Here is a 26,377-nt window from a genome sequence, read left to right as displayed (position 1 = left end):
CATCAGCAGATATCACAAAGTGCTGTAGAGAAACCCAGCCTAAGACCCCAAACAGCAAGCAATGCAGATGTCGAAGTTCACCAGTCTCCATTAACTCTGTACATGATGACTCAGTTGCGGCCAAGCAATGTGACTGCTACATCGAGGGTGTTAAAACCTCACCGGTGACTGACACTGAAGAAAATATGTCACATTTGAACAAAGCCACTTATGACTAATTATTCTCACATGTTCCACTGCAGAGACCAGCAGTATCCCTCTACAGCTACAACCACACACCGATCTCAATTACTGCCTGTCTGTTTCAACAACAATACCACACCGGCCAGCCAGGTCTATGTTGCCTGCACCAGTACCTATGGAGTACTCACAACTGTTTGAGGGGCCAGGTCTACGTTGCCTGCACCAGTACCTATGGAGTACTCACAACTGTTTGAAGGGCCAGGTCACCTCAGCGGTTTTGTCCAGCAACCTACAGTCAACAAAGAGGTCAAGCCAGTAATCCAGTCATTGTGGAGGGTTCCGCTGACCCTTCGGGAGCCCATTGACAAGGGACTTGACAACCTCCTTGATGCCTCGCCATGGGTCTCAAACCTGGTCGTTGTGCCCAAGAAAAATTGCGATCTTTGGATCTGCATGGACCTCAGGACTGTGAAGAACTGCTCCTCTTTGACGGCTAGGACTGTCGTGATGCTGTGCAGGAGCTCAAGGTGCAGCTTACATCAACCCCAACACTGACTCACTTTGACACATGGACACAAACAATTGTCCCCTGTAATGCCTCGGCAGTGGCCCTTGGAGCTGTTTTGTCTCAACTGCATGGAGGCGTGGAATAGCCAGTTGCCTTTGCCTCACGGGCCTTGTCTCTGATTGAACAAAAGTACTATGTGCTAGAGTAGGACGCCATGGCTTGCATGTGGGCGTGCGAGCGCTGGCACTTGTAATTGTAAGGCAGAACATTCAAACTCCACACAGACCATCAAACCCTCACAGCAATGCTGGCCACACAGGGCTCTGGACATAAGCCTCTATGGCTCTACTGGTCATTCATGACTTGCATTCGAAATGGGCAGAAGCCGTGCCATTGTCCTCTACTACCTCACAGATGATCGTCCAAACACTGGATAAGCTGTTCTGTCAGTGGGGGGTTGCCCAGCACCATCACGACAGACAATGGTCCCCAGCTTGTCTCGAATAATATGTCTGTGTACCTTGAAAAGCAATCCATCAAGCACATCTGGACGGCTGTGTACCACCCTCAAGCAAACAGGGGGGTGGAAAGCTTGAACAGAATCCTGAAGGAAGGAATCCGAGCCAACTTGGCTGAGGGATAACTTTTTGACGTAGCTCTGTGCCTTTAAAAATATATATATATTTCACCATTATTTAACCAGGTCGGCTAGTTGAGAACAAGTTCTCATTTACATCTGCGACCTGGCCAAGATAAAGCAAAGCAGTGTGACACAAACAACAACACAGAGTTTCATATGGAATAACAAACATACAGTCAATAATACAAAAAATAAAAACACAGAAATGTCTATATGCAGTGTGTGCAAATGAGGTAGGATAAGGAAGGTAAGGCAATGAATAGGCCATAGTGGCAAAAAAAATTAAACTCTGGAGCGATAAATGTGCAGAAGATGAGTGTGCAAGTAGAGATACTGGAGTGCAAAGGAGCAAAAAAAAAATAAAAAAAATAACAGTATGGAGATTGGATGGGTTAGTAGTTGGATGGGCTATTTACAGTTGGGCTATGTACAGGTGCAGTGATCTGTGAGCTGCTCTGACAGCTGGTGCTTAAAGCTAGTGAGGGAGATATGTCTCCAGCTTCAGTGATTTTTGCAGTTCGTTCCAGTTCGTCATTGGCAGCAGAGAACTGGAAGGAAAGGGGCCAAAGGACAAATTGGCTTTGGGGGTGACCAGTGAAATATACTTGCTGGAGCACATGCTATGTGTGGGTGCTGCTATGGTGACCAGTGTGCTGAGATAAGGCGGGGCTTTACCTAGCAAAGACTTATAGATGACCTGGAGCCAGTGGGTTTGGAGACGAATATGAAGCAAGGGCCAGCCAGCAAAAGCATACAGGTCGCAGTGGTGGGTAGTATATGGGGCTTTGGTGACAAAACAGATGGCACTGTGATAGACTGCATCCAATTTGTAGAGTAGTGTTGGAGGCTATTTTGTAAATGACATCGCCGAGGTCGAGGATCGGTCGGATGGTCAGTTTTACGAGGGTATGTTTGGCAGCATGAGTGAAGGATGCTTTGTTGCGAAATAAGAAGCCAATTCTAGGTTAAATTTTGGATTGGAGATGCTTAATGTGAGTCTGGAAGGAGAGTCTATCCAGACATCTAGGTATTTGTAGTTGTCTACATATTCTAAGTCAGAACCGTTCAGAGTAGTGATGCTGGGCGGGCGAGCAGGTGTGGCTTATACTACTCCACATCAGGGTTACCAAGCACTCAACCACTGGGTTGTCTCCTGCCTCCCTGATGATTGGTAGGGGACTGAAACTCCCTTTGGACTGTCTCTGCCCAATACAAAAGAACAAGCCTGCTGCAGCAAGGCAAGCCTATGTTGGAGCAGCACAGCAACAGATGAAACAACGTTATGACACGTCTCACAGAGTGAAACAACTAAGCCTGAAGGCTCAGGACTGCGTGCAGATCAGGACTGACAACTGTCAGAACAAGCTCTTCTCATTTTGGTCCAAGCCCCTGAAAGTGGAACGATAGCTAGGGCTTGCAACATTCCAACTTCTTGATGGATTCCGCTGGCATGCAAATCGCCTCAGAAAGGTCCATTTGCCTGTGGGGTATCCTTTCCTGACCTGTCTGTCCACAACTCACTATCGGCATGAGCAGGATCAAGGGGCTCCTGCACCTCCAACCCTTCACCAGGCTCAGTTCAGGCCCTTCCACCAGTCAGGCCTCAAATGCCTGCAGTTCCCCTGTCATCAGCCGCACCTCTGAACACTGGGAGACCCCAATGGGTCATAGCTCCTCTCTCGTGGCTTAATGACTATGTGAACTAGAGTGGGTGGGGTTGGGGGGATGCTGTGTTCAGTAATATGGTTTCATACCTCAGTTGAGTATTGAATACTGTTGCTTTAAGAATGTGTCAGGCACATTTCGAATGTGCGGAGGTGAGGATTGGATTAGTACGTTTATGTTGATCTGAAGTAAAGACGTTCAGTTTAATTTCACAAATTAAAATCAAATCAAATCAAATGTATTTATAACCCCCTTCTTATATCAGCTGATATCTCAAAGTGCTGTACAGAAACCCAGACTAAAACCCCAAACAGAAAGTAATGCAGGTGTAGAAGTACGGTGGCTAGGAAAAACTCCCTAGAAAGGCCAGAACCTACGAAGAAACCAAGAGAGGAATCAGGCTATGAGGGGTGGCCAGTCCTCTTCTGGCTGTGCCGGGTGGAGATTATAACAGAACATGGCCAAGATGTTCAAATGTTCATAGATGACCAGCAGGGTCAAAAAAGAATAATCACAGTGGTTGTCGAGGGTGCAACAGGTCAGCACCTCAGGAGTAAATGTCAGTTGGCTATCATTCCACTTCAGGTGGCACCTCACCTGCTATTAAGATAACCTTCGGGCCGACTGGAAATTCAAGGCTGGTTGGGAGACACCACTAGAGACACTGTAATTGTGATGAACTGAGAGAATATTAGGGTAGCACTGTAATTGTGATGAACTGAGAGAATATTAGGGTAGCACTGTAATTGTGATGAACTGAGAGAATATTAGGGTAGCACTGTAATTGTGATGAACTGAGAGAATATTAGGCTAGCACTGTAATTGTGATGAACTGAGAGAATATTAGGGTAGCACTGTAATTGTGATGAACTGAGAGAATATTAGGCTAGCACTGTAATTGTGATGAACTGAGAGAATATTAGGGTAGCACTGTAATTGTGATGAACTGAGAGAATATTAGGGTAGCACTGTAATTGTGATGAACTGAGAGAATATTAGGGTAGCACTGTAATTGTGATGAACTGAGAGAATATTAGGGTAGCACTGTAATTGTGATGAACTGAGAGAATATTAGGGTAGCACTGTAATTGTGATGAACTGAGAGAATATTAGGGTAGCACTGTAATTGTGATGAACTGAGAGAATATTAGGGTCTGGCTTCCTCTCTCACATCAAATCATACTTGCAGATGAGAGAGATGGATAGATAGAGTGCATGATTAAGCCTTGTTTTTTTTATTCTAACACGGTCAGTCATCATAATCATCAGGAGGTGAAATGCAAAACTAACCATGCATCATTAACTCTGGGACTACTACATCTCTATCTGTATTTTGATGTAAAGCATCTCTTTAATAACACTTACTGTTGACCCGACCAGGTAACCTCTCACCTATAATCATGCTGTGCCCACTGTCAGCCAGTTCAGATGCGGGAGGGGTTCACCAACAGCTGATATAACCTAGAGGATTTAGGAGAAGGGGGAGAGGGATGAAGTGAAGGAGAGCGACTGTTATTGTGTGTGGTCTCACCTGGTGTCCACACTAAGTGGCTACAGTACTTGCTGAAAAACAGACACACGAGGACAAACAATAGAAGATAGTCATTATTAGACAAATACCACTTGAAGCTTGATGATGACTTGATCATTTGAATCAGCTGTGTAGTGCTAAGGCAAAAACAAAAATGTGCACGTCTTTGGAGCATTCCGATATGCCACACCTGTGAGGTGTCAGATTCGCCTCTGTACTTAAAGGGTGATTATTCCAACTCTGTGAAATACTGCAGATCTGCCCGCAGATGAGGTAGGAACACATATCCCACACAGAAGAGGTGGATAGAATTCGACAGGTCAAGGTACCCTTCTTCCTCCAAACTGTGCATGTGAGACAGGTTCTATGTACAACAAGACAGGCAGAGAGGAAGAGAGAAAAAGAACACGAAACAGTTTAATTACCTCTGGTTATGGACACTTGCCAGCAATACAGCTTCCACGGCCTGTTCCTCGGACAGTGAACATCTGGCAATGTCTACATTTTCCACCCCTTGATCAACTCGCACCCTGAAAGTAAAGAAAACAGCTTATTTTTTATAGATACGAAAACAATAACTGAGATATGACTGTTCAATCTAAAGCAGCAGATTTTCAGGATAAGTCAATACAGCCCAGAAAGCTGAACACCAGACTGGTATTGTGGTTGTTCATTATACCGCCAAAGATGACAATGTTGTATCTTGAGAAAAAGCATTGGAATTACAGTGAAATGTTTAACGTATTAACTTGCTTCATTATTAATGTATTACCAGTTGATGAACAACTCCAATTTCATACATCAGCGAAAATGTGTCTACGAATAAGTAAGAATAAAAAAAGTTCAAATAACTTCTTAGATTTGATGGAGACATTATACATCTTAGTACCTTATCAATTTATGATGTTTATCAATGTGAACGAGAGACAGGGGAGCAGAAACAGAGTATTTTTGCTGAGCAATATTACGAAGCTGGATCATTCTGGCAATGATACCTGCACCATCTACACACTGCAAAGACTCCCTAACTCTTCTCCATTGTACACGATGGCCCATGAGACTTCCTTTGGTCATTCTAAAGCCGACATGGGGCATCCTTGCCTTAATGGCCCTGACTTTCTGGTCTAACTCTTCATCTGACGTATCAGAATAGCATTCCCTGACAGACATATTGTGTTCTTTCATCCTTCTGTATATAAAGCTAACCGTTACACTGTCATGAAATATGATTATATATCGACTATGAAACAAATAGGACATGGCCTGCTTATGAGTTGCCATGAAAGAAAGTTAGATGAATTCAACTGAAAATGGCGAGAACAGGTGTTTGTAGCTAAATGCTTTTGGATAGCTTGAGAATAATAATTGTATGATTTCTCATTCTACGGTATGTATGTATGTAATATAGTAGAATGTTATGAACCGACACTGAATCGTAGGAGCTAACTACTAGCTATGTAAAAGTTGGACGGAAGAACGCCCAGTGCTGCTTACCTGAGATGCCATCATCACACAGTCCTTTGTAGGTGTCCGCTATGACTTCCTTTGTGTCGGAAAGAAAGGCTGAACAGTATTGGTTGTAGCCAAACTGACACTAAAACAATTGTCAAAATGGAGCGTGGTTGATAGCTAAATTAAATTGTTTGAGTTTGTTTTCGAATGCATTTTTTGTTCTCTAAATATTTTAGGGGAATAAAATGAATAAAGTTTTGCTCAATTACAAAATATTTGATTGCAAACATTTTTTTTTAACTTTGAAGCCTCGTTTTTGCTTTCAGAACAATATTTTTTTATTGAAAATAAAAGTTATGCTTTTGACAAAGACATCCGTTTGTTGCAAGGTGGGGAGGGGGGCTAATAGCTGAACAATAGAATATTCAGCGTTTACTAAATAATAATCTAATATTCGAGCTAGGTGTGAAAAACACCTGTCCTATCACAGACCCGATTTGCTCTAAAGACCCAGGGGGAGTTAAAGCACTGATTATGCTTTGGGTCCCAATGCACTACTGTGTCTCTAACTGACAATGAATGGGCAATATAAACCAAATAATAAAATGCTAATTGTGTACGACTTCAAATGAAACAAGCAGGGAGCAGGTTTTGAACCCTCAACCTTCTTGCCCGAAGTCCAGCGCACTACCGACTGTGCACCAAAAGCATGCTCAAGCCGCTGAGTCGGTATGTTAGCTATCTACCTAACGTTAGTAGTTATACATTAAACTTGCCAGTATATTTACTATAGGCTAACTACCCAACGTTTATTGACTTGATTATTCCCGTCATTCTTAGCTTAGCTAAATGGTATAGTCGTTGTGTGTTCTCAATGGACATTCGGGTGCTTTCGTAAATTCGCTCTGGCTATCTACTCCAATTTCAGAGCACTCTAGTCTGAGTGTACCAGAGCGCAGAATAATGAATTTACTAGCGCTCAACACCCAATGAATATGGCCGGTGTCAGTAAACATTGGCAAAAAAAAGCGTAATTAAATTGTTTCCAGCAGCACAGTTACAGTCACCAAAGCTCTGGTTAACACGAAAACTGCCTAACCAGCTCTGCTAGGGCGAGTAAAATGGTCAGAGTGGTCTCATTTGTGTCTGGAAGTAGCTAGCTATTCTACGTTGTAGAATAATAGTGAAGACATCACAACTTTAAAATAACATATGGAATCAGTTATGAACAAATTATTATTTACAAGGACAGCCTACTCCTTCCTCACGGTGGGGAATTGAACCCCGGTGTCCCACGTGCCTGCAATATGGAAGACTATTGAATGCTTCTCAAAAAATGCCCTCTGGTGGTCAAACTAGCACCAACTTGAATTATCAGAAAAAAATGGCTGACAATTAAATGACGTGCCACAGAATGCTGCGGCAGCCCGCAAGGTGAGCCGCAGTATGGCACAACTTTTAAAGGAGGAACCACTGTACGCTTGTTTTTGTGAGAAGTCTTCGAAAAAGAAGAAACTTTTCATTAATATGAACAGCACATACTAATATGAAAATACTACATGTCATGTCTCAAAATTGATATCTAGCTTCTCCTCTATATTGTTTTATGTTCTCGGGATATGAGAAGAAAGATGGCGAGTTCAATGGAAAGCCTGTCAGGTAACCTTCATTCTCAGATAGCATTGCGTCAGCTAGGCTGGATGCTATTTACCAGATTTTTGACCCTTTTTCTTCCCTACATAGATTTATTCTCCCTGTCATGCTGATATAAAGGATTTTGGAGAAAGGATTTTGAAGCCTAGAAAGCCGGTGATGTAGACCACCGGAACTGGTGAACAGAATGAGCATCAGTACCAGGGCGATCCGTGACACTCCCTATTGTTGACTATCCTACAAGAGTAAAAACTCCAATAGAAATCCAACGTATTGTGATAGAGACATGAGGTTTATATACACAATTTGTCACGGCTGTTGAAGGAACTGGACCAAGGTGCAGCGTGGTAAGTCTACATTTTCTCTTTCATTTGAAATGACGCTGACAAAACAATACAAAACAAACCGTGAAGCTTCAGGCTATGTGCCATCAAACAGAGTTAACTTCCCACAAACACAGGTGGGAAAAAGGGTACCTAAGTATGGTTCCCAATCAGAGACAACGATAGACAGCTGTCCCTGATTGAGAACCATACCCTGCCAAAACATAGAAAATCATAGAAACACAAAACATAGAATGCCCAGCCCAACTCTCGCCCTGACCAAACCAAAATAAAGACATAAAAAGGATCTCTAAGTTCAGGGCGTGACAGTACCGGCGACACAGTGCGCATCACCCCATTGCACGGGGCCTGACCAGTCACATGCTCGCCACGGTAAGTACGGGGAGGTGGCTCAGGTATCCAACCTGACTCAGCCACACTCCCCGTGTGCCCCAAACATTTTTGGGGGGGCTGCCTCTCAGGCTTCCTTGCCAGCCGTGTTCCCTCATAATGTCGCCTGGCTCCCCTGTGGGTGGGCCTATGTCCTTTCATGTGAAATCCATAGATTAAGGCCTAATTTGTTTATTTAAATTGACTGATTTCCTTATATGAATTGTAACTCAGTAACATTGTTGAAATTGTTGCATGTTGGGTTTATATTTTTGCTCAGTATATTTCTCAAACTAAATATTTGGGTGTCTTTGGCAGTTTGAAAATTGGAGAGGATGTCAAGCTGTGTAAAGGTGGCTGTGAGGCCATGGTGGACACTGGCACCTCCCTGATCCTAGGTCCCTATGATGAGATCAGTGCTCTGCAGAAGGCTGTAGGAGCTGTGCCCAGAAACCGTGGAAAGGTAGAACATGACAGATGACAGAAACTAGAATCACCTATTATTTTCTATCTCTTCTCTCTACAATATCTCCCTAATCATTTTCTTTAGAAAATGCATACCAACCGACGAGTATATCCTCCTGGTATCTACCAAACCAAAGAGGGTGAATATATTTGTAATCATGAAGCTAAATAGGTCCTCGAATAGCCATTTCACATCTCTCTAGGGATTCTGTTGACATTAAAGCATGTTATCTGTAAGAGGGTGGTTTTACTGTTGTTAAACACTATCTGTTACTTGTTTCACAGTACACGGTTGACTGTGAGAAAGTGTCCTCCCTCCCCAGTGTCTCCTTCACTGTCAGTGGAAAGGTCTACCCTCTGAACGGAGAACAGTATATTCTCAGGGTATGTACAGTATATAGCATATCAGGCAGTTTGTAAAGAACTAAATACACTATATATTTACTGTAAATATATTGTGTATATCATATGATACTGCAATGTAATGTTAGCATAGTCAGAGTCTAGGAAAGTAAAAGGCACATGGAAATATACAGTGTAATAATGTAGCATCATTATACAGGCTGTTATAATAGAAACCTTGTTAGTATATCTGTAGATGTCACTGGTGCTCCTTCTTACATTCTTAACTGTGTGTGTGTGTGTGTGTGTGTGTGTGTGTGTGTGTGTGTGTGTGTGTGTGTGTGTGTGTGTGTGTGTGTGTGTGTGTGTGTGTGTGTGTGTGTGTGTGTGTGTGTGTGTGTGTGTGTGTGTGTGTGTGTGTGTGTGTGTGTGTGTGTGTGTGGGTGGATTTGCCAAAGCAATATAAGAGGAAGGGAAAGTGGATACCTCTTCAGTTGCACAACTGAATACATTCATCCGAAATGTGTCTTCTGCATCCACATTTATTCCAAACCTTCTAGATAGTGAAATAATGTTGAAAAGAGTGTAACGCTAAAACACCTGATGGTATAAAATACAGTATATACAAATGGAATGAATAATGCAAGATATGTAAACATCATTAAAGTGGCATCATTAATGTGACAAGTGACACATGATTTCAAGTCTGTATGTTGGCAGCAGCCTCTCTGTGTTAGTGATGGCTGTTTAACAGTCGGATGCCTTTGAGATAGAAGCTATTTTTCAGTCTCTCGTGCTTTCATAGATTTAAAATTATTATTTTAGAATAACAAACTTGGTAAAAATTATATTTGTCCTTGAAAAGGAGGATAAGCAGACAAGTATCATAACTAATTTTCACAGCATTCAGTCTTGTTTGTTTTATGAGTAAGTGGGTGCATTTTCCTGTCATTTCCCTGGTTAATCTCCCTATTTAATCATTACCTCTATTTGATATTTTAGTGTGTAAAGAGATGAATGAATCAGATAAAGACTTAACTCCCAGTTATTTGGCATTTGTGTGTATGTCGTGTTATTTCAGAGTAATTGCAGCAGATTGGGTGTAGTTGTGAAGTTGCACCAACAGCGATGTTTATCACAATTTGTTATGGCCTTGCTGTTGCTATGTGGAAATGAATGTGCTTTCCTTTGACTTTTGAGTCCATCTATATGGACTCAGCATGCCCTCTACATGCTTTTCTTCCTACATACATTTATACATGTGTATTATTCAATGTTATGAGGATATTGCTTCCTATTCAGATTAGGAATTTGACATTAGATAATAGTGATATTGCTGATACATGAACACGTGTGGGGTCGTTAGGCACAACATTATTTTGGTAATTCCCCACAAATACTGCAGTGACAAATAGCTAACATTTTCATTCAGTCCCTGTGATGGATTGGATTGACAAGTGGACTTGTTCTCCCCTGGTATGTCATGGGTTAAGATGTACTCATTCTCATAAATATAGAACATCTAGGATTATTGTACATGGATGATTATTTTATTAGAGTACAAAGTGCACTTGTTTGCATCAGTCTATTGCTCTTTACAGCCCCAGACTGCTGGTAACCAGGGCCTTATCATAAACAAGCACTAACAATGGAGGACTTGTTGCTATCAGCATCTGTACTGCCACGTTTTTACATTCAGGTGTCTGTATTATCAAACTCATGTGAGACATGATCATTCGATATTTGGTTTGTCAAATCATACTTGAGTTCTTTATTATTACATAAATAATTTTATTTTTAACATCCATTATTTACAAAGATACAAGAAAGTTGCAGCTTAAGTTCAAGCCATGAATGATCTTACCCGAACAACGGGAAAACAAAATGAGTTCACATTGCACTTAATGTTATTTTTTTTCTGTTTGTGTTTGTGTATGATAACACATTTTCTAATTGTACTGTATCAAGCAATAAAGTGAGTTACTGATTAGTGAACAGCAGAGTTTCGGTAAGCAACAAGGAAGCATGACTCCGATGTGTACTAGGGTCAAAGTTCCACATGATTAATAATGGAGAGCAAGTATGGCAGGACTAAATGTTTCCAGGGTTGATGAAAAAGCAGCAGAAGTTCTAACATGTTGTCCAATAAAATAGTAGTCTAAAACCTCATTCCTGCAGTCAAATGATCAAATCGCCCTCTAGTGGCCTCATGGGTGAAATGTTATTAATATTTTTCAAAATGTCATAATTAATAAACATCATTTTAGAAAACCTGTTAAAAATCCAGTGTTTCTACGTCAACTGGTTTTGTTATATTTCAATCTGCTGTGATGTATATAAAGTGTAATATTGGCATGCTCAAAATTAAATACATTTTAACTCAATATCTGACATGATGCAGGTGTCTTCTTTTTTTAAGCCCATAACCATGTGTGTGAAGTGTATACTTTGTTTCAAAGTAGATTTGTTTAAGACTACCAAGAAACACTCTGTGTGTGACCCTGATTTAGCCCACTGCAGTAAAAGGTTGATGTGATGCTTCAGACAGGTGGAATCCTGGTGCAGAAAATAGCATTTCTTTCTTTCACATACAGTACAGCACTTCAGAGGCCTCATTTATAAATGTTGCGTACATACAAAATATACCCCGAAACAGTTTTTGAGCATTTATCAAAATTTAACTTGAGAATGTCCCTCCACTCAAACTTTACACCACGCGCACACACATTGTCTCATGGTTGAAGTATTGCATTGCAAGCAGGCCAGTAATGCTGTGTTCACGTGCTCATCGGAACTAGGAAACTCAGAAATGTCTGACTTGCTAACAGGTTGAACGTGACATGTGTATAACTACAACCAGTTAGCAAGTCAAAAATGTGCTGGTTTTCTAGTTCCGACTAGCATGTGAACACGGCATAAGTATTTTGTGCAAATGGTTGCTATTATGACACGCTTATTCATAAAAGCAGAATAACAAGATGAAACCATTTCTGTTCAATTTTTTGTTGTTGAATGATTAGACATAGGAATCTATTCCTATTTATTTTATTTTCATAACCATTGCAGAATAAATGTCTCGCCTTCCCGGGCAGTCCAGCATATTAGGTTGGGGGAAGGTCAACGTAAAACATTGTTGAGGTCAGACGTTCTGTTGACAGGTCCACAACAATTTACCATAATTTCTCCCTCAGAAATTGTCACAGTCCTTTGCTAAATACAGAATGTTACTGCAAAAGATTAAAACAGTCTGCCAACACAGTAAATAGACCAGTAGTTTGAACTAAAATGCTACAGCCCACAGCTTTACGCAAAAGACTAATTGTTGTTCAATATTTAGTGTACCAATCGATGATTGTGTTTCTATCTCCTGTCTTGGTATAGGCTTAAACAGGCTATGATGTCACGCTCCTATTGCACAGCAATACTGTAGCCTATATCCATACTGTCAGAGTAAAATTGTTTTGCATATACAATCAATAAAGTGCTTGGCACTCACTATAGGCAGCATGAATGTTAAGTTTGAAAAAGTCACTATAAAAAACTAAAACATTCTGCACACACCTCTACAAAATGTAATCAAATTTGCCATTACTCTTTCTTTCAGAAACCTACGTGGCCTAATTCCAATAGTTCCAAATTATACAGCAAATAAAGGGCGTTATTGTCACTATAAAAGGTGAATGAAAGGACTTTTTCTGAATGCTTGTCCATGTGTGCACAGTTTAACGACAGGTCTGAATTATAATGGTAAACATGTGTTTGTAGGGCATGTGCCAAGTTTAGAAATCTCAATATTTTTAGATGTACGCACACAGATATTTAGTGTGGAATTTACACAACAATTATAAATGGGGCCCCAATTGCGCAATATTTAGCTTACCCGGCACAACTGAACAAAAAAAGAAAACCTCACCCACCCAAACAGACAGGGCAAGCTAAATCCAATGCAGGCCTACCCCTCTACTCCTCACAGGTCAGACGTCTGGATCTTTTCTTTCTCAGAATCCTCAAACCTCACTCCACGGCCATCATCCATATCAGCATCAGAGAACAACACCTTTGGGGTCTGTAGTGACGAGTTGTCATATTCTTCTTCCTCCTCTCTAAACCCCTCCTCTTCCTCATCATCATCATCGTCATCACCTTCCCGCTCCCCATTGTCAGGTATGATGACCACTTCCTCCTTGGCATTGGGGTCGATGTCCTCTTTGAACCAGACTGACTTGTAGCCCTCCTCCACACGCCTCTCCTTGGTCAGGATGGGCTTCACCTCCTTCTCGCTGTCGGCCTTATCAGACCCTGCCAGGCTGCTGGTGTCAAGCAGAAGGTTGGAGTACAGTGGAGCCGAGACCTTCATGAGAGTCTCCTCCACAGCTCTGGAGGTCACTCCATTCCCGATGGACCGCTTCCCATCCATCTCCTCTTGGCCTTTGGATCCCACGCTGCTAGTGTCTCCGTCATTCTGGAAGCCCTCGTTGGTGTACTGCACACCATCCTTTAGTTCGCCGGGACCTTTCCCAAGCTGTAAACAAGCAATGTACCAGTCAGAACAGACTGCATGTAGGGAGGCAGAGCAAAAATCTTTAACACAAATATATATTTTTTGCCAACAATTGATTACTACACTTCAAAATGAAATGGTTTTAAGCTGTCCACATAGGATAACCCTTTTTGTTTCCATGTAGAACCATTTTTGTTTCCAGATAGAACCCTTTTAGTTTCCATGTAGAACCCTCTGTACCTGGACACAAAAAGGGTTCTTCAAAGGGTTATCATATGGGGACAGTAGAATAACCCTTAAAGGTTCTAGATAGAAGCTTTGCATTGCTATTTCTTCTTGCAGTGTAGAATGAACTCACAGAGCTGCGGAAGATGTTGGCCTCTGACAGCTTCCTCCAATCTGTCTTGCCCTTCTGGATGCGGAAGACGAGCAGGCCGATGACGACCATAGAGATGACCAGTAACACAGCTAGGCTAGCACCCAGGGCAGCCATGTCCCCAGGACCATACCCACCTGGGGCCCCAAGAACCCCTTCTGCAGGTCCAAGGTCAAACACAATGTTTAAAACATGCCGCCCCTCACAGAAATAAATACAACACAAGAATGGACATTGGCATCCAGATAATATGTCTACAGGACAGCCATCTTGGTCGGGGAAAACGTTCTTTCTAGAGACTAATCAAATATGGTAAAATATTGTATAATATTGTATATATGCATCTCTATGGCCCACTCCCCCCTAAAACACTTACAAAAGGTGAATTAGGGAAGGGGTTTAACAATAACCACAGGAATGTCCAAAGAAATACCTCTAACATTATGTGTGAGTATAATTTCAGCAAGCTTGGGTAAGCGCAGGTTTGCAACATACGGACATTGGTTTTACAATCAGTGAATGGATTTTGGGAGGTGTTGACAAGCCAAGCGAAAGGACTGTGTGTGACCTTGTGTAAGAAGCATAGGCAGCAGCAATAGGCATTATCAGTGAGGTTGTGTTTGGTCTCCTGAGAGAAAAAGAAGGGTGGTTAGGGAATACGCACATGAAAAAATACTATAGTATATTATGGTATAAATACTGTAGTATTGCTATATTTATATACTATAGTATTCACTGTAGTAATTACTGTATTGTTCTTGAGGACATTTCTGGAGTATTTACTACAGCGTTTTTATTTGATTATCTTTGACATAGAAGTGGGGGCTTTCTCCTTGAGGAAACCTACTGGACAAATACTAAAATAGCCATTTTCCATTACCTGTAGGTGGGAAGGGCTGGAGGAGTCTGAACGGATAGTTCAGAGCTTCTGCTCTTTTCTATAACCTGTAGGTAGGTAGGAGGACTGGAGCCTGATTGGATAGTTCAGAGATTCTAGTCTTTTCTATCCATGTCATTTCATGGGATGAGAGGGGGAGGCAAGACAGTCAGAGGGCAAGGAGGGAGGATGTGTTTAACTCAAGGCTTGTTATTACGGGTGCATTGCGTGGGTCGAGGGGAGTTTATTAGGTACACCAATTTAGTTCTGGGTCAGACCCACCTTTGCCTCCAGAACAGCTTGAAATGGAATCGTTACTCAATTGGTATCAAGGGACCTAACATGTGCCAGGAAAATGTTCCCCACACCATTACAACACCGCCACCAGCCTGTACCGTTGACACCAGGCAGGGTGGAGCCGTGGACTCATGCTTCTTACGTTAAATCCTGACTATCAAAATAAAATAAAATAGCATTTTCTTTGTCACATGCTCCGAATACCTTACCATGAAATGCTTACTTACAAGCCGTTAACCAACAATGCAGTTTTAAGAAGAATACGAGTTAAGAAAAATATTGACTAAATAAACTGAAGTAAAAAATAAAAGAGCAACAATAAATAGGGCTCCCGAGTGGCGCAGCGGTCTAAAGCTAGAGGCGTCATTACAGACACCCTGGTATGATTCCACGCAGTCCCACAGGGCGATGCACAATTGGCCCAGCGTCTTTCGGGTTTGGCCGGTGTAGTACGTCATTGTAAATAAGAATGTGTTCTTAACTGACTTGGTTAGTTAAATAAAGGTTAATAAAAAACATGTATATATATATTTAAAAATAACAATAGCGAGGCTGCATACAGGGGGTACTAGTACGAGTCAATGTGCGGGGGTACAGGTTAGTCGAGGTAATCAAGGTAATATATACATATCGGTAGGGGTAAAATGACTATGCAAAGATAATAGATAATAAAGAATGAGTAGCAACAGTGTATAAAAAAGGGGGGGTTCAATGCAAATCGTCCGGGTAGCCATTTGATTAGCTGTTCAGCAGCCTTGTGGCTTGGTGGTAGAAGCTGTTAAGCAGTTACCATACCAGGCGGTGATGCAACATGCTCTTGATGGTGCAGCTGTATAACTTTTTGAGGATCCATGCCAAATATTTTCAATCAGGAATAGGCTTATGACTCTGCCATAATCATGCCATAACAGGAACCAGGATTTGTCAGACCAGGCAAAGTTTTTCCGCTCTTCAGTTGTCCAGTGTTGGTGATCGCGTGTCCACTGGAGCCGCTTCTTCTTGTTTTTAGCTGATGGAAGTGAAACCTGGTGTGGTCGTCTGCTGCAATAGCCCATCAGTGACAAGGACCGATGAGTTGTGCATTCCCGAGATGCCGTTCTGCACACCCCTGTTGTACTGAGACGTTATTTGCTAGTTTGTGACCCGCCTGTTAGCTTGTAACATTTTTGCCATTCTCCTTTGACCTCTCATCAACAAGCTGTTTTTTCGCCCACAGGACTACCGCTGACTGGATGTTTTTTGTTTGTCGCACCATTCTCGGTAAACCCTAGACACTGTTGTGTGTGAAAAGCCCAGGAGGCCGGCCGTTTCTTAGATACTGGAACTGGCGTGGTTGGCACTGACGATTATTCCAAGCTCAAAGTCGCTTAGGTCACTCGTTTTTCCCATTCTAACTTTCAATCAGTAACTGAATGCCTCGATGCCTGTCTGCCATGTGACTCGCTGTCTGTAGGAGTGAACCATTTTAATGAACAGGGAGGTGTACCTACTAAACTGACCACTGAATGCATATCATTTAGCAAAAAAAACATTTGAATTAATATCTAAATTCAAACATTTTCTATTGTATTTATATTTTATATATTTCTTTATTTTTGTTAATAAAGGAAAGAAGAGTGCCAACTAGATGAGTTAAAAGTAGTTTGTGGGAGAAGAGTTAAAATAGTAGCAAAGTTTAGAAAGGTAAAAGTGTAAAGAACTGTTTGTAGATGCCAATAGTAGTGTTATGTTTAGTAAGTGGGAGGGGAGGGGGAGGATCCGAACCCAGATTAGGGTAAGGGTTGGGGATAGGGCACATGTTAATCAAGGTTACGTTGTGTTTATAAGTGAGGTATGTTGATGTTGTATGGAATGTGAGGTTGAGTTTATATCAGTCTGACATCTGTAGCATGATGGACAGAGGTGTTTCAGTGTAACCTGTAGGGAACACAATATGTGGTCTATACTTGGCATGTAGGTTTCTCACTCATGGGTAGCACAAACTGGGATATGGTGGATAGGAATGGGTGGGGTGTATGCAATTTAAATGCTGTAGTATTACTATAGTTAAAAACTATAGTGTTTTAGCAGACACTGTAGTGTTTTAGCAGACACTGTAGTGTTTTTGCATCATTTACTTCACTTTAGTACTACAGTGTTTAAATGTGGATAATACTGTAGCATTTATTATCGTTCTCCAATATACTACTAAATTATAAAGTAAGCGCTACACAATCAAGGGGATACTACAGTGTGTAGTATAATATTCTACAGTATACTACAAGATTCTAAACTAAGTACTTGTCACGAACCTCGCTGAAGAGGGTGCCTCTTCCTGTTCGGGCGGGGCTCGGCGGTCGTCGTCACCGGCCTATTAGCTGCCATCGATTCCTTTTCCGTTTGTGTTGGTTAGTGGTTAATTGGGTACACCTGTTTTGTATTAGGGTTTGTTTGTAGGGTATTTAAGGGCACTAGGCCCGCTGGGTATTTTGTGCGGGCTTGTTTTTTGTTACTCTGTGTTTGATGGTGTGATTTGTTTTCTTATCTTTATTCTCTGGTCTATTTTGTCCTGTTGTTTTGGACTGGCAACCTACATACGCCATGTGTGTTGGCGTGATCATTTTCGGTTGCACCGGTGTAATAAATTTGATAAACGACAGACCCCTGCTCTCTGCGCCTGATTCCATCCACCACTCATAGTTATTCGTAACAGTACTAGACATGATCGAGGGATACTACAGTGTGGAGTATAGTATTCTACAGTATACTATCATTCACTACAGTTTACTAGAGAATTCTATAGTAAATACTATACTATTCTATAGTAAACTGTAGTATTTTTCCATGTGGGTACCTGTTGTGGAGTTGATGGCGCCATGGGTGGCAGTAGCCATGTCAGTGGTGGCCATGTCAGTGGTGGCCATGTCAGTGGTGGCCATGTCAGTGGTGGCCATGTCAGTGGTGGCCATGTCAGTGGTGGCTATGTCAGTGGTGGTTGGGGCCATGGTTGTAATCCCTGGGAGGAGAGCAGTGTCAGCAGCTGTTCAGCATGGACCCCCTCCCCATCTCTGTCCCTCCATAGCATGGAGAATGACATAGGGCGCGCAATAGCACGTGATTTGCATGTAATTAATGGAGAGCAGGGAGTGTCATAGGCAACCCAGTGTTATTTATAACTATGTAAGTATATTAGCTACATTAATGGATTTTACCTGGCATGACCTCCACCTTGAGAGCTGCTGTAGTTGATTCTGCATTGGATGAGTCGATGGCATGCAACTGAGCAAACAATCAAAAAGTTAAACATTGAAAGTCTAAGTACAAGATATTTTTTTCTAACATCTTACTCAAACACCTTCAGTTGACTTTACTCTAGTTTATTTGTAGGTTGTTGTTTTGGCTTAAAGGGAACAGAACACACTCACATTCATGGAAACAGTGCCTGGCATAACGTTTTTAGTCATGAGGATGAAGCCTTGCGGGGTAATGGAGAATTCAGTGCTTCCCTGAACCTCATATCTCACATCAGGGTTGATGCCCTGTAGAGAAGGATTGGTTAGCCATAATGTTAGATAGGGGTACCATGAAATAAGGTCCCTGAAATGGGAAATTTAAGCTAACTAAAGATCATATTTAGAGTTAGTGTGATCAATATCAATATCATCTGTAGCATATTTGAGGTCTCTATAAAAATAAAACATCTCCAATAAATATCGAAGTCACACATTAATTGCAACCTTTTGTCTGAGATCTGTACTTTACATGTGCAATATGTTTTCACTGCTACCGACACATGGGAATAGACCGATAGACCTTACATCAGCATAGTCTGTGTCCTTGGCCTGGACCTTGAGTGGCCTGTTGGAGGCTTTGCTCTCCAGAACCATGCTGTCGACACCCGCGTCTGCAGAGATGAAGCCCTCATACTCCATCTTCTCAAACTGCGGCGGGTTCACACTCTTTTTCACAACAACGATAGTGACCGTTGTGGTCGCAAACTGGTCACCGTTGGATGTCTGTAAAGCCTGAGAATAAAAACCGTGTTAACATTTTCTATCAATGATTGTATCTGTGCCGCAAAAACATAATCCTGTGATGTCAACTGCATAATTATATGAATTGCATTAAGAGGTTACTACACACTCTTAGGAAAAAAGGGTTCCAAAAGGGTTCTGCTTCTGTCCCCATAGGAGAACCCTTTTTGGTTTGAGGTAGAACTATTTTGGGTTCCATGTAGAACCCTCTGTGAAATGGGTTCTACAGGGAATCCAACAGGGTTCCACCTGGAACCAAAAGGAGTTCTTCAAAAGCTTCTCCTATGGCGACAACCGAAAAACCCTTTTCAATTCTAGATGGCACCTTTTTTTTCTAAGCGTGTATCGACTATATGGTTGGCAGAGGTCTATATGGACATTATGGATTCATTCAGAGAAACTTTGAATTACCAAAACTGTTAAGGTCAGTGGGCCCGCTATATCTGCCGCCTTCGACATGGTGATGTCCCCAGTGTTCTGATTGATCTGAAAAATGTCAGATTCAGACCCTTAAAAAAGAGAAAAAAAGAAACGTGAGAGCCCTGTTAGTAGAGGTATTTTCATTGGAGAAGAAATGTGTTGTTGGCCACGCCTATAGATGAGATAGTTGCTGTGTGAATTATAGCCGAGTCTGTCAGTATCAATGATCGTGATATTTCTGAGAGTATTTACATGTAAAATGTTGAATATTCATGATGCTTACCGGTTGGAAATCTGTACATTATAGGCACATTTAAGCCTTTGTCACCATCAATGGCATGCACCGGACCTGGCAGCAATGGCAATGCACCAACCTGGGACGTAAATGAGACTTTGCATTACTTACTGTGGCTACTGTCACTACTGTTTCAATCCAGTAATGTCATGGGCTAAGCTAAACACATAATGATGGCTAGCTGTACTGAGTAGATTGTGAATATTAGTCAGATGTATTATAAGATTAGAACAACGTTGTTGTTTTTGAGGGGAGAGGATGGTGGACGCACCACTTGCTCTGTTAAGTTGACTGTTCCTGTATATCCAGAGCTGAGGCAGATTTTGGACATGTCAAGTATGATTTCTGTGCAGGGCTGAAACCATGGTGGACGGTTGTCAATGTCCATGATGTTGACATGGATAGTGGCTGTAGCAGTGAATGAAGGTGGTGTGGATGTGGGGGTATCCTAAATAAAAACACAACAAAAGGACTCGGTGAAGATCTAAAGCTTGGATGCCGTCAAATAGATGATGGTTTCAACCAATACAGTTTATTATTCCATGGCCCCAAACAACCAATCACTTTCATTACAAGAACTAGAAAAACAGAACAAGCACTCACCTGAGCAGATAATATGAGTGTCACACTTGTCACTGCGTCATAGTCAAGAACATGTTGCACTAGTATATTTGGGCTGTTTTCTTGCAGTCTAAAACCCTCCTGTGAGAATTTAAAAGGACGTTATTTTATTTTTCAATAAGTTATGAATGGCTGGGAGGAGCATTTTCTTTTAGTATTCGCTCTCATATTTAGACAGGATGAGGATGGGGACTTACTGTATCTGGCACTAGGCTGTAATAGAGTCGATCCTTATCTGCATCTGTTGCTACAATTGCACCGACACTTTTGCCTACAGGTGACAACTGGTCCAAAGAAAATAACACATACATTGTTTATTTCTGTCACGAGAAGTTTTTTAAATATGTTTTATATATAGAATAGAGTTAATGGAATCAGACATTCTACCATGAAACCTTAACAGGATTCTAGAAATGTGGTAAAGTACTCATGGCTAGTATACCAACTGCTAAACTGTTTATCTGCTTAACTGTTTGACTGACTAGCTAAAAACGTGATCTAACTTCCCTATGACTGATAATGAAGTACACTAACCGAGAAAGAAATGTGCAGAAAGAAATGTGCACTCACCTCATCGACATTGAGAGTGTACTGGCTTTCTGCAAATACTGGCGGGTTGTCATTCTCATTCTCAATAAGTACCACTACTATTAGAGTGAGCTGGAATGAAGATCACATTTGAATTACTGACTCCATAGAGGTATATAAGTAAAATTAGGTTTAAGTTAAGTTTAATATTGCATGCCATATGTTATAAATCTAACAATATTTAAGGGTTTTACCTCAAAAAAGGTCACAGTAGCTTTGAATATATCTTTGATAAGTAATTTTGCTCTAAAGGAGTGTTGTCCCTTGAGCACTACAGGTATACTGTATAATAGAAATCAAGTGCTATTTGCACGTGAAAATGTCATGGAATGCAGTTTTGGAATATTTCTCCATTTACACTTTGATAGTAAACTAAATGTACAGTGTACAGTCTGTATGTCTATTCCATAAAATTACCATACACAAGTGTGTAGCCAAAACACCCAGTTATGACTGAATGAATCTCAAATCCAAATGATTTGTATTATAATGTCAATCGATGTATTATGGACATGACTTTTTATTGTAATTACTTTTCTAAATAATGTATTTATTGGTCCAGCTTGCCCATAGGGTAGCCACTGCCATAACATATCGATCATTAAAAGTATAAGAAAGTGCACTTACAAATTGGTCACCTTTTTTACAAAAAAGGTCAATGGTGAAAGATGTTTTAGTCTGTGAAATAAACAAAATTACACCAACTTCTCATCTGCATTATACAATTGACTATATTCATAATCGACTGCAAGAAAAGGGCTAATTAATGTGGAAAAGGCACCAGCAGAGCCAAGGGGATTAAGTGTACCCAACAACACATGTGCCTTTTGTAGCTTTATCTAGATCCAAGATGAAAACCTATTCATGCTAAAAAAGGGATAACATACCTCATAGTCCAAAACTTTTACCGCTGTAAGATCATTGCCATTCAGACCAAAAGAGTCTGCAGGATTACTGGCAATAGTTAGGGTCACTCCTTCTTCTGTGGTGATTGTGGTCACAACAGCACCAACAGCGTTGTTCTCTCTAATAGTGGGAGGCGTTGTCCCAGGCATGGAGCATACTGCAATGGAAGAGAGAAAAGACGTATAACAATGACTGAACAGTACCCAAATTATGTAACATAAAGTCAAATAATTGTCTGTTTTCAGTGAAAGTATCATTCAAGCAAAATGTGTTTGAACTCTATGGATATTATCCCACTGGGCACACCACGTCATTTACACATGGAGAATTGGGTCATTTGGTAGATACAGTACGTTGATGAATGAGATTCCAACCTATTTTCACCAACTCAAAAAGACAGAAGTTTGTTGACTTCTCAATGTGTTATCACAGCACTTTCAACCATTTAAAAGCACAACAAAGTTCAAATGGTAATACAAGGTCAGATCTTTGTATTCATTAAACAACCTCATGTGTTACATTAAAGAACATAATGTAAGTGACCAATGCTGTTTGAGATTCTGTGCAGATTATTACAGCAATTGTGAAGATTTCCACAGACCTGCAACCCTGAACAAGCATGCTTTCTATGATTACATAGGAAGACATTTATACTTACATTAGGGTAACCTCAACATGTGGCCATGGATGTGTTACTAATTTTAAAGTTGAATAAATATTGTTACATTCATTTTCAAGATGTCCTTAACATTAGGCTATTTACTGCCTAACAAAAGTAATATTGAATTGTGTTTGGTTCACAACGCAACCAAAAATCAACATTTAAAGGAGATTTATCTACTGCTTGGATAGTTAGATCTGGGCCACTAGCTTTATCCTATTATTTTATGCATTTAACTTATATCACGGTTGAGATGGAGACATGAATCCAACATATAATTTGTTAACCTGTAGAAAAGTTAAAAGGCTATTTAATGTATTGCAAAAATCCTGAATCCAAGATGGCGTAGCAGTCAGACATCTTTTGTACTCGTCTTGTCCTGTCCCGTGTATATATCCCTTTATATCTTTTTCTTCGCATATCTTTTTCGTATATTTTTTCTAAACCTCAACTTCAAAACACTCTCCTGCAACCCACCTCACCCAATGTGGTGCGGATATGTTTTCATCTAAAGTATTATTCACCCCGAATCCGAAATCCCCCAACAGAAGCTAGCCAGCTCACTAGCTACTAGCTAGTAGTCAGCTAACCACTGCTAGCGGTCATCAGCTAACCTTTAGCTCGGAAAGCTCTCGCCAGTTTGTACAACGTGACTCAGACCAGAGCATACCGGACCTATTTTCTCTCCACATCCCCAGAATCCTACCGCAAGCTCTGAACATTTTCACCTGGATCATCGCTGCTAGCTAGCTGCTATCTGAGTGACTACTGGCTAACGTTGGTCCCGGAACAAGAACCAAAGAGGCCCATCAGCCACTAGTGGGCCACAATACCTTCTACTGCCGGTATGGGGCACGGAACCCTGCCGATCCTTCACGACTGGACTATGACGTAATATGCTCGAGGGGGTACTCATCTGGTCTCTACATCGCGACGTCCCCTGAATGCCCATCCGCTAGCCACAGCCCTCTGGCTGTCTAGAGCATATTGGACTGTTGGCTGTATAGATCCATCGGCCAATTTCTTTGGCCATTATACCTATTTTGCCAATTGGACTTGGACCCCTCTGCTACGCGGAACCCTACTAATTCATCATGATTGATCTATCGACGTCACCGCACTTGGAGGCTAAAAAAGACTTTCCCCGTCAAGACGTCCCTCTAAGGTTCTTCTGCTAGCTTGCTAGCCCCGGCCTGCTAGCTGTCTGAATCGCCGTGTCTCTAGCCAGCCCAACCACTCACTGGACCCCTATTGATCACCCGGCTATGCATGCCTTTCCCTAATATCAATATGCCTTGTCCATTACTGTCCTGGTTAGTGATTATTGCTTTATTTCACTGTAGAGCCTCTAGCCCTGCTCAATATGCCTTAACCTACCATTTAGTTCCACCTCCCACATTTGCGGTGCCATCACCTGGTTTAAACATCTCTAGAGACAATATCTCTCTCATCATTACTCAATGCCTAGGTTTACCTCCAATGTACTCACATCCTACCATACCTCTGTCTGTACATTATGCCTTGAATCTATTCTCTTACGCCCAGGAACTTGCTCCTTTTACTCTCTGCTCTGAACGCACTAGACGACCAGTCCTGATAGCCTTTAGCCATACCCTCATCCTACTCCTCCTCTGTTCCTCTGGTGATGTAGAGGTTACTCCAGGCCTTGCAGTGCCTAGCTCCACTCCTACTCACCAGGTGCTCTCATTTGTTGACTTCTGTGACCATAACAGCCTTGGTTTCATGCATGTTAACATTAGAAGCCTCCTCCCTAAGTTTGTTTTATTCACTGCATTAGCACACTCTGCCAACCCGGATGTCCTAGCCGTGTCTGAATTCTGGCTTAGGAAGTCCACCAAAAACCCTGAAATCTCCATCCCTAACTAAAACATTTTCCGACAAGATAGAACTGCCAAAGGGGGCGGTATTGCAATCTACTGCAAAGATAGCCTGCAGAGTTCTGTCTTACTATCCAGGTATGTGCCCAAACAATTCAAACTTCTACTTTTAAAAATCCATCTTTCCAGAAACAAGTCTCTCACCTTTGCCGCTTGCTATAGACCACCCTCTGCCCCCAGCTGTGCCCTAGACACCATATATGAATTGATTGCCCCCCATCTATCTTCAGAGCTTGTGCTGCTAGGTGACCTAAACGGTGACATGCTTAACACCCCGGCCATCCTACAATCTAAGCTTGATGCCCTCAATCTCACACAAATTATCAATGAACCCAGCAGGTACAACCGCAAATCCGTAAACACAGGCACCCTCATAGATATCATAATAACCAAATCGCCCACCAAATACACCTCTGCTGTTTTCAACTAAGATCTCAGCGATCACTGCCTCATTGCCTGCATACGTAATGGGTCTGCGGTCAAACAACCACCCCTCATCACTGTCAAACGCTCCCTAAAACACTTTGACCTGGCCCGGGTATCCTGGAAGGATATTGACCTCATCCTGTCAGTAGAGGATGCCCGTTTATTCCTAAAAAGTGCCTTCCTCACCATCTTAAATAAGCATTAGCATTGAATAGCCCCCGTGATATGCAACTTTTCAGGGAAGTTAGGAACAAATATACACAGGCAGTTAGGAAAGCTAAGGCTAGTTTTTTCAAGCAGAAATCTGCATCCTGTAGCACAAACTCAAAAAAGTTCTTGCACATTGTAAAGTTCATGGAGAATAAGAGCACCTCCTCCCAGCTGCCCACTGCACTGAGGCTAGGAAACACTGTCACCACCGATAAATCCACTATAATTGACCATTTCTTGGGCCTTCCTCTGACACCACCTGGTATAGAGGTCCTGGATGGCAGGGAGCTCGGTCCCTCTGTTGAGTCTAGCCTTTGGAATGAATTTGATAGCAACAGTGAATCTATTAAGTTAAGATTTCTCAACAATCATTCTCATGATACCACTTTGGTTGTAGTCAGTGTAATATCAACTACAGTGGATATTACATTGAAGATCAGATGTTGTTTCAAATGTACAAATTCAACATATGTTATACAAGGTTTGTCTATGTTGAAAATTCGTTACCGGGATGACATAATCCTGTGGTTTAAATTTGACCCTCAAAACAACAGTTTACAATGATAACTTTTTTTTAAATCCAATGTATTTCCCACGTAGATTCCACGTCACTATAAGCTGGAAAATGACGTTGAAACAACCAGTTTGTGCCAAGTGGATAGCTTTATGGTTTGTCTAATTAAATAACAAGACAATACAGGTAATACATATATAGCCTTAGTTTCATTGGTGATTAAAGGACTGAGAAAATGCTATATTTTATTTGGGACAAATTCCAACTCCAGAATTAGAATTCCAAATTCGAAGTGTAAAAAAGTCATTGGACAACCAATCTGAAACATATTTCAAAAGCTGCAGACCCTGAAGCTGTGTCCCTGTCCAATAATAATTTCAGTTTAGAAATACTTACTCTGTTGCGCTTCAGTTGATCTGTGTAGCAAAAACACAAGCAGAAAGCTCAACAAGGTCCTCAAAGTAAAGTGTAGATATTTCTTCTCCATTGCCCTGTTCAATTGTACGATCGATCCTAATAAAATAAGGTAGGAATAGCAGGGCTTTTGTACCGACTTGTACTTGTCCGCATAAAGCAGTGATTATATGGCCTGAGGAGAGAGGACTGACTTTAGTCTCCACCT

The 26,377-nt window shown here is 41.5% G+C and overlaps 1 protein-coding gene, 1 non-coding gene and 1 pseudogene across 3 annotated transcripts; 1 reads left to right on the top strand and 2 right to left on the bottom strand.

The window, feature by feature from the left end:
• LOC124037399 overlaps positions 1-12,539 on the top strand; it is an 18,149-nt pseudogene extending 5,610 nt beyond the window's left edge.
• On the bottom strand, positions 10,885-26,377 carry cdhr5b (cadherin-related family member 5b). 2 transcript variants are annotated; one of them, XM_046352474.1, is made up of 15 exons: positions 26,152-26,377; positions 22,028-22,203; positions 21,768-21,818; positions 21,123-21,212; positions 20,750-20,836; positions 20,535-20,633; positions 20,203-20,379; positions 19,920-20,010; positions 19,628-19,725; positions 19,001-19,207; positions 18,608-18,721; positions 18,395-18,461; positions 18,037-18,198; positions 14,012-14,187; positions 10,885-13,674 (listed from the first exon to the last, which is right to left on the bottom strand). In XM_046352474.1, exons 1-15 carry the CDS (start codon positions 26,240-26,242, stop codon positions 13,120-13,122), a joined length of 2,241 nt encoding a protein of 746 aa, XP_046208430.1. In that variant the 5' UTR covers positions 26,243-26,377; the 3' UTR covers positions 10,885-13,119. The 2 variants fall into 2 exon arrangements, with proteins under 2 accessions (XP_046208430.1, XP_046208431.1); XM_046352475.1 differs by lacking the exon at positions 18,037-18,198.
• Positions 14,850-14,901, bottom strand: LOC124038809. Its single transcript, XR_006839411.1, has one exon. It is a non-coding gene; the product is annotated as a U7 small nuclear RNA (small nuclear RNA).

Source organism: Oncorhynchus gorbuscha, linkage group LG06 (genome assembly GCF_021184085.1).
Source record: "Oncorhynchus gorbuscha isolate QuinsamMale2020 ecotype Even-year linkage group LG06, OgorEven_v1.0, whole genome shotgun sequence".
NCBI lineage: Eukaryota > Metazoa > Chordata > Actinopteri > Salmoniformes > Salmonidae > Oncorhynchus > Oncorhynchus gorbuscha.
The sequence above is the reverse complement of the archived record's forward strand: the minus strand, read 5'-3'. Positions and strand labels throughout refer to the sequence as shown.

Excerpts from the sequence above, each read along its gene's own strand:
- cdhr5b (XM_046352474.1), bottom strand. The coding sequence starts at position 26,242 with ATGGAGAAGAAATATCTACACTTTACTTTGAGGACCTTGTTGAGCTTT. Across the intron at positions 22,204-26,151 it reads ATCAACTGAAGCGCAACAGA|TATGCTCCATGCCTGGGACA; the intron begins GTAAGTATTTCT and ends CTTCCATTGCAG. Across the intron at positions 14,188-18,036 it reads CGCCATCAACTCCACAACAG|AAGGGGTTCTTGGGGCCCCA; the intron begins GTACCCACATGG and ends TTGGACCTGCAG.